The sequence below is a fragment of the Triticum aestivum genome, unplaced genomic scaffold (assembly GCF_018294505.1).
Source record: "Triticum aestivum cultivar Chinese Spring unplaced genomic scaffold, IWGSC CS RefSeq v2.1 scaffold209495, whole genome shotgun sequence".
NCBI lineage: Eukaryota > Viridiplantae > Streptophyta > Magnoliopsida > Poales > Poaceae > Triticum > Triticum aestivum.
The window spans coordinates 1-8412 of record NW_025225857.1 but is presented as its reverse complement, the minus strand read 5'-3'; the positions used below and the strand labels follow the sequence as shown (position 1 = coordinate 8412).

General features: G+C 43.7%; 1 protein-coding gene across 25 annotated transcripts; it reads right to left on the bottom strand.

Annotated features, from left to right (window-relative positions):
- Positions 1 to 2316: 2316 nt before the first annotated feature.
- LOC123172398 (uncharacterized) lies at positions 2317 to 7108 on the bottom strand. Of its 25 annotated transcripts, none has more exons than XR_006485570.1 (7): positions 6697 to 7108; positions 5694 to 5781; positions 4569 to 5599; positions 4399 to 4486; positions 4212 to 4260; positions 3981 to 4087; positions 2317 to 3858 (listed from the first exon to the last, which is right to left on the bottom strand). XR_006485570.1 is itself a non-coding variant. In XM_044589386.1 (4 exons), the coding sequence occupies exons 1-3, from the start codon at positions 6823 to 6825 to the stop codon at positions 4403 to 4405; spliced, it is 501 nt and encodes a 166-aa protein (XP_044445321.1). In that variant the 5' UTR covers positions 6826 to 7108; the 3' UTR covers positions 2317 to 3858; positions 3981 to 4402. The 25 variants fall into 25 exon arrangements, 2 of the variants coding, with proteins under 2 accessions (XP_044445321.1, XP_044445322.1); XR_006485557.1 differs by having other exon boundaries at positions 3981 to 4726; positions 5000 to 5083; positions 5164 to 5287; positions 5514 to 5599; XR_006485563.1 differs by having other exon boundaries at positions 3981 to 4486; positions 5000 to 5083; positions 5164 to 5287; positions 5514 to 5599.
- Positions 7109 to 8412: the final 1304 nt, after the last annotated feature.

Here is an 8412-nt window from a genome sequence, read left to right as displayed (position 1 = left end):
GAATGGCATGATATGAGGCAACAAAATGGGCCACCCTTTCAGCCCTCCGCCGCACTCGCACGGGATGTCCCAAGAGCTCATAGTGAGAGTAGTCTACATCTTGGCCATGCTCATTCTCGATGATCATGTTGTGCATGATCACACAAGCATGCATTATGTACCAAAGCATCTTCTGATCCCAAAATCTAGCCGGTCCTCTCATAGTAGCAAATTGGGCTTGCAAAATCCCAAAAGCACTCTCCACATCTTTTCTAGCCGCCGCCTGAGCATTGTGGAAATTAAGATATTTTTTACCTTCTGGTTTTTTCAACGGCTTCTCAATTGTTTGCCACTTTGGGTAGATGCCATCCACAAGATAGTAGCCATGGTTGTATGTACGACCATTAGCTACAAACTGCACCGGTCGCAGTTCACCATTTGCAATCTTACTCATCAGTGTTGACCGGTTGACAACGTTGATGTCATTCAAAGATCCAGGCATTCCAAAAAAGGCATGCCAAATCCAAGTCTCTTGATCGGCCACCGCTTCAAGGATTATAGAGGAACCCTTTTTTTGTCCATGGAATTGTCCATGCCATGCCTTTTGACAATTCTTCCAACTCCAATGCATGCAATCTATTGAGCCAAGCATACCTGGGAACCCGCGAGCTTTGTTCATCTCCAATAGCCTTGCGACATCTTCAGCATTGGGAGTTCTGAAGTACTCCGGGCCAAACACTTGTACAATTCCGACTGCGAAGCGCTTGACACACATGATGGCTTGGCTCTCACCCATGGCCAAGTGATCATCAATTAGATCTGCGGGGATACCGTATGCCAACATACGCAAAGCGGCTGTCACATTCTGAAAGGTGCTATGCCCAAGCTCTCCGGCGGCATTCCTCCTCTGCTGAAAAAACCGGTCATGGCTCGCTAGTTTCTCTGCAATGCGCCTCAACAACTCGGTGCTCATCCTAAACCGGCGACGAAAGTACGACTCGGGGTATGTGGGATTCTCCACAAAATAGTGCCTCATCAATCTGTTGTGGGCATCAATCCTATCTCTCCATATTTTCTGCCGACCCATAACCGAACCACCATGCTTCGGTTTTTTATTGATGTGCATAGCTAGGATCATTGCAAGATCCTCCTCCTCTTCCATATCAAATTCTTCTTCGGAAAAGTCATATGACGAACTCATCTAAAATGTTCAAAACTAGCCTATAAACAACATGTACCAAATTTCATGCAAAAATGTGGAAGTTGGAAGCAATACATACCTTGCGGGCCTTTTGTCGAACACCTTGCGGGCACCAAAGCGGCGGTGGGCGGCCGGGCGCTGTTCGTCGGAGACTGCCGCGCGCGACGGGCGGCGCTGACTAGAGAGAGAGGGAGGAAGCCGTGGCCGCGCTGGAAGAGACCGAGGAAGCGCCGGAAAAATGGGGTGGCGTGGGCGGCGGCGGCAGCACGGCTGGATGGGTAGTTGGAGTTGCGCGCGAGCGCTCGAGAGTCCAGCGCGCAGGAGCGGGCGCAACAAATAAGCGGCACGCGACGGCGTTTTCGTCGCGCGCTGAATTACATATGCCGCGCGCGCGGTTTTTGCGCGTCCGCTGGAGCACCGGGAACGGTAGCGCGCGCTAAAACCACTATTTTTTCCGTGTGGCGCGTTTATAGCGTGGCTATTGGAGATGCTCTAAGCATTCTGCAATCGACTAATAGCCAGAAAACATAGTCTATTATTTTGCTTAATGATGTTAATTAACTCCTCTGATATTTATCTTTATCAGGTAATCTTGCAGTATCATAGGGCAGGCCGGCAGGGACGCATCAACAGATGAGAACATATATTTTCTTTTTACAATTTTGCATGGTTTACTATACAATGGATTTGTCTGGTTAACCCACTGACGAATGGAACGTGCCATCTAGCTGTCGACACAATTGCTAAATTCAGTCGAGTTTCTCACTTTACATTTATTTTGACCTCGACTACATACTTGTTACAAAAAATAAAAATCATCGAGGTCTTTTGGTGAAGGCGTTGATCTGCCGGGACTTTTATATGTTACATTGGTCACTAGCGGTTGGGGCGCGCCATGGCGCGCCTCCTGAAAGGAAGTTTGGGCGTTGCTAGCTTGTAGGCGCCCTTTTCATTGCTTTTGCTGCTTCTTACATGTACGTGAACATTAGCATATTTTAGTACGGCTGATTAATTATAGTTAGTGATAGTAATTTAGATATGCTACTAAAATGACAATTGGACTGCTAATTAGTATATCAGATTCAATAATGCAGAAACAAAGCAGAAGATATTTATTACAAGTAGAGAAACATGTATTCAGTGCACAACCATGAACAACCGGTAGCATAGTTTTTATAACACAGAATTGATCTTACAAAGAGAGAACAAATAGTACATCAAAAGTGGATGCCCAGACAACTGGTAGCATAGAACATAAAATTAATCATGTTGGCTACACTTGAGTTCTTATCAAAAAGATAAAATAACACATCAAAAGCAGATGCCCGAATGACCTTGTCCATTTCAGGCAGGTCGAAAACCTCGATTAGCATGGAGGTGAGTGTTGTCATGATGGCAGTACCATTGGTTGCATGGCGTCCGTTGGACATCAACGAGGAGACTTGGGGGAGTACTTCTCATTTTTTTTAGATAAAGTAAAATTGTTATATGTAACCACGAGTAATGTATTTAGCTTAGGATTGGGTGGCAAGGGTTTTTTAGCACCTACCCACACATCACCTAGCATTGGTGCTAGGTAATTTCACCTACCTGCAGTGTTTGGTTAGCATCTAGTGATGTAGATACTATAAGCCATAGCCTGGTGTTGTCCTAAACAAAATGTATACTTTCTCATAAAAAGTACTGCCTGGTTAAGGATAACTGGACTCGCCCTAGCGCATAACAGTCACACGAAAATAGTTTATATGATATCCTGGCATGACGGAAGAAAATATGCAAGTGGCACTGGAGTATAGAAGAAAATTAGAATGTACATAATATCAATTACCTGTAAATAAGAAAGTACAGTCGTATTGTCACTTATCAGATCAGCTGTGAAGAAAGAAAAACCTGTCAAGCATGAAAAAATTATGATAAACCATAAACGTAGTTAATTTGAAGCATGATAGTTGTAGATTATGATAAAAATGATTCCTAGAGAGTAAGAAGCTTTAGGGCATGCGTTTCGGGGTGGATCAATAGGATTTGAAGCAAGACGATGAAATATTTTAACAATCTATCAGAATGATAGAACTTGTGATGCAGTAAAGGCAGTTATCCGACAAGATCAATTTCAGCTAGCAGAACAGATAGACGGAACAAATATTCATGGAAGATGGTAACAAAGAAAGAAACGGGTAATTTCATGGGAACATACAAATTCATCCTCCTGCAACCATAGATGCACAAAATTATTGACAGAAATTGTCCAAGCCATCGGTGCTTTTTTGGAAGAACAAAGAGATCATGAGGTGCACCCAAATTACCTCTGACCAAAAAAAAGAGAGAACAAAAGAGCACAGATACTACCATGATAGCTACCTTTCTGATCATCTCTGTAACATGGGTAGTGCTAACAATGGAACAAAATAAAATCTTTGTGAAATTGGATTGACTAAAAAATGCACGCAATGCTATGTTCACTAATTGCTGGATTGACTAAATATTGCTCCCATAGTGAGACGCAAGAATGCAGAACACAAGATATGAAGGAGTGTCGGGAACAAAAGGCAGACTCATTTGCCTGTTCTAGAGATGCCTTCAATTTTCACTATAGCAAATATAATAAGAATCCTTACAATTCAAGGATTCAAGCTTTGGTAGAAAGCGATCAGCTGGGTCTATGGCATTTGCAATTCCTGGAAAACATAATGGGCTATCAGTTAGCAAAACAGTACAAAATGCCAAGTAAGATTTCTTTCATTTTCTTTTCCAGAGTTAAAAGTGTACATTGTAGGTGTGAGTATCACAGAAAACTGACCTATTAACATGCATTTGGAGAACAGGTGGTTGGTAAGCATGAAAAGGTCATGTAGCACAGTCCGTTCTTGTGTTATTAAGTAGTCAATCTCATCCGCAACGATCAATCTGGCAAGAGCGACAAACAGTTCAGGTACCAGGATCAAAATGGCAAGAAAAGCCATTATCGTACAAGCAGGTTCAAATAGTTCCTAGAACATCCTCCTTAAAGTTTCTTTGTGAGAAAACATACGCCGCAGTTGCTGAAGTGGTGACAATCTGCCACTTGCCTTTTTTCAAACCTAGAATTTTCTTTGTGAGAAAATATATTGATCTTAGAGAACTATAGCAGCTATGTACACATAAATCAATCTTACTGAATTTGTTACATGCCCACACCCGAAATATTATGCACACAACCTTTGTGTCCCATCAAGTACCTTGTTAAAAAATCCGATTCAGCATAATCCAAGTAAGAGAAATCAGGGATTTTATCCAAAAATTCACATCAAAATCTTTCTCTCTAACCTGAAAGAGAAACATACAAGCAAATCATTCAGCTATTGTATTGTTAAGATAAGTTATTCAAACTGGAGAAAGTATGTAGTACCGAGTACGGCGGTTCTCTTATGCATCCAATCAGTAGTTATATCCTAATGAAGCATCAATTAGTCTGAAGTACCTAAGATTCTATCAGCCGTTCTCAAATACAAAAGCAAAACAGCAGATCGACCCAAGGATTACCATCATCTTCTTTAGTTCCTTTCACTTCTCGAGCTCAAAAGAAAGAGATGGATAGACCACGGTAAATAAGGCATGAAATAAACATCACCCACTTTCTAATAACTAAAGAAATAAACATTTTACAGTTAAAATAGGGAAATCAATGATTGAATTTGAAATAGGGAAATCAATGATTGAATTTAAGTCTCATTACTCAGAGTATCTCATAATTATTTTTGTTGAAAATCCTAAGATATCCAAAACACACATCTAATTGAATGATAAGATGAATGGACTTGCATAAACACTAATACTGACCAGCAACCCTTGTGCGCAATGTGCATAGAGGCCGACATGTATCTCTTCCTCTCTCTCAAGCCCCATGCCAACAGGAAGAATCTTCTGCATAGTGTGAGCATGAAGAATGGTGAAATGCGATGAGAGCAGCAATGCATTGAAAGAGCCACACATGAGGCATTTACGTGTACGTGGTGAACTACCATTCTTCTCCTTGTTGAGCAGTGGCAACTGGAACACAAGCCAGTAAGCCACAATAGTCGGTCCACATACAATAGTGCCACCACCACCAAAGAATTTCTGAAAAATCTGCACCAACAAAGAAACATCAGCCTAAACAACGCCCAAGACACCCAAAAAGAGAACATCATGATACAAAAACAAACATGAAGCAGTTGCTGCATCCACAACACAGACTACCAATGCAACCCATTCCAGCAGGCACACATCATCAAGAAGCTGCCAATCCACAAACTCGCAGCAACACACATCACACATCTAGCAGAACAATACATCAGCAACACTAAAAACGTACATGTTTATTTTGATTCTTTTGGGCCCTGCTAGTAGCAACATGTTCTAGATCTCAGGTTTGGTGACATGTTCTAAGTCTAGCTCAATCTGCAAAATTAAATAACATTCAGACATTCTGAATGAGGATAACTGAATGTGAATACAGTAAACATGGGAGTCTCTATATTTACTTTTTACTCACCAAACAATATGCTTTAGAGAATCAAGAAAAGGATCACTTGTATGCCCATTCTTTCAAAAGCTTGAACCAAATGTTGCATTCAATATCCCTGGGGTAGGCAAATATATAATTGAACAGATATTAAGTGATGTCAAATTGTCAATAGCTCCAACACATTTCCATTTTGCAGCTTCCGAACCAAAAGCACTACAAAAGGCAAGACAATATAGAGAGGTGATTTGACCATAGACCCATACTACTGATAAAAAGAACAATATGTAGTTATCTGCATAAGTAGATAACTCTCATGTAAGATGAGGTTTCATGATTTTTTTGGTTGCATCACACAAGCTCCTTAACTGTAAGTTAGATTAGATGTACCAACAAATTTAAACATAAAAGTGTTGTGATTCTATTGGTTTTTATGTCCTCCGTGCAGAGCATAAACCTTCTTACATTATTGTTGTACTCTATCAAATAAAAATTCAACAACTTAGACATCAGATCAGATACAATCAGAAACATTTTGTGATTTGGATAAGTACGTAACATCTGTAATAATTTTCCTTGAGATCTAAATACATCTCTCATATTATTTCATCCTTTTTTAGTAAAAAAACTCTGAAAATGTAACCCAAAATTTAATGCAGCTAAGAAGTTGGGATATGGTTCAACTTTCATAACCTCAAAATGCATGGCCAATTACCAATTAGGATGTACAGTACAAACTGTAAAATTAATTAATTATTTCAAAGCTCATGACAAACAAATAATGCCCTGGTTATGGTTGTATCAAATGTCAAGAGAGAACTACAGAGCAATACAATTGTGCAAGATATTACCAACAGAAACTATACATATGTGAGTCGGTCTAACACTGCAGACTTGCATAGCATCACATCAATCTCAAATCATTCATGGGACATCAAACAAAAAGAGCACGGGCGGGGCAATGAAGCCATACCCATCGACCAGTCAAGAAAGATGAAATGGTTCATGGAAAGCTTTGCGTAAAATAAATCACCTCTTCAAGAGTCTCTTTCCTGCAAGGCTGCCACTCTCGGGGCGAGGGCGCGGAACCAGCGACGGCTCCTTCCTCTCGCCTATGGTCTCCCACGGCGACCTCATCCAGGTTGTGCTCGTCCTCCTCCATCTTGCTCGGGACGAGAGCTCGCGGCACCACCCGCCTTCTAGCTCTTGACGCCCTCAAGCCAAAGCAGCGCTGTGGGTGTGTCGGATCTGAGCCTGCATAGGATCCAAACCTGCTGGTCGATCTGCAGCAAGGAAGAGGGAACGAGTTCGCCGATGGTGGGGGAGAAGGTGAGGAGAGGAGAGAAGAGGTGGTGGCGGCGGCTGTGGGGGAGGCCGCCGTTGAGTTGTAGCGGCGGCGGACGAGGGGGAGAAATCGGGGAGGGAGATAGCCTGATAGGGTTGGGGAACGGGGGCTGGGCTGGGCATCTATTTCTCTTATTTTATTTTCACCACGGCACAGTAAAAAAGACAGGTGTACCACGCGAGAGAGCGCACCTGCCGCGACTGTTAAGGGAAACGTTTCGAGCCGGCAGACCGACCGAACTTTCCGCCGGTTTTGTACGCCAAGTGTACATGGATGGGCCCGCGCACAAAACTGCTTTTCTTCTTTCCTCTTTTCTTCAACCCCCAGCCGGCCACGAAGTGCTACCACCGGCCGGCGAGATGTTGCAACACCGTTCTACCGGACGGCGAGGAGCACAGGAAGGGCGTGAGGCGGAGCTCGCCGCCGTCGGCCTCCATCCCGCGCGCCAGATCCTCGACGGTCTCGGCCACGGCCGGGAGCTACTGCTCCATCCCCTGCCCGCGCGGCCACCATGACCGCCGCCGTGACGCACATTTTTCTCGGAACTGAGCCGGTGAGCCTAGTAGATGTGGAACGGCCACGACGGAGCCTTGCATGATGGTTTGCTACGAGCGACTGTTATTTGGGGAGTGCACGCGATGCTGCTGTTCTGCCGCCCATGGCCGGTGCTGCCAAGGGCGCCATATGCCGGCGAACCAGCAGAAGCCGACGTGCTGCACGGGAATGCTTCAACCGGCTAAGACGAAGCTGTTAACGGCACTGGTCGAAGCTGTAACCAGAGACATAAATTGCTACATGTGCCATTATTTCTACAGGGACAAGATAAAACAGGTGTTACAACCGGTGCACATAGGAGCTACAACCGTCAAAGTTAAATGCTACGACCGGTGACAATTTTGCTGGAACCAGAGAGAAGAATGAGTTTTGATGGACATGCATCAGAGCTGCAACCAGTACTGAAAAATGCTACATCCAGCAACCAGAAAAGCTACATCCGGCTTTAGAAAAGGCTTCAACTAGATATGGGGTAGCTCGAGGTCAGCCGCCGCGCAGCGCAAAAAGCTGCAACCGGTGACGAGAAAAGCTACAACCCGCTTCTAGAAAAGCTTCAAACAGAAAACGGCTAATTAGCAACGGCGACCGGCGAAGATGAAGCTGTATCGCGGTGCTACAATGGGCGCATGGCGAGCTAGAACACGCCGGTGGTGATGCTGGAACCATCACCTGGATATGCTACATTGTTTTTGTGTTGGAACCGGCATTTTCTTTTTGCTACGACTGTGTGACATTTTTGCTTCAACCATGTGGTTTTTTGCTACTACCGTCCACAGTTTTTGCTACATCCATTTTCTCACGACGGCCAGATGCCGGTGGTGGGTTTCTGTGAATTCCGGCGGCGAGATC

Coding starts and splice junctions, on each gene's coding strand:
- LOC123172398 (XM_044589386.1), bottom strand. CDS start 6,825: ATGGAGGAGGACGAGCACAACCTGGATGAGGTCGCCGTGGGAGACCAT. Junction 5,288..6,696: donor GGAAAGAGACTCTTGAAGAG/GTGATTTATTTT, acceptor TTGTTGGTGCAG/ATTTTTCAGAAATTCTTTGG. Junction 4,487..4,999: donor ATTGCGCACAAGGGTTGCTG/GTCAGTATTAGT, acceptor TTTCTCTTTCAG/GTTAGAGAGAAAGATTTTGA.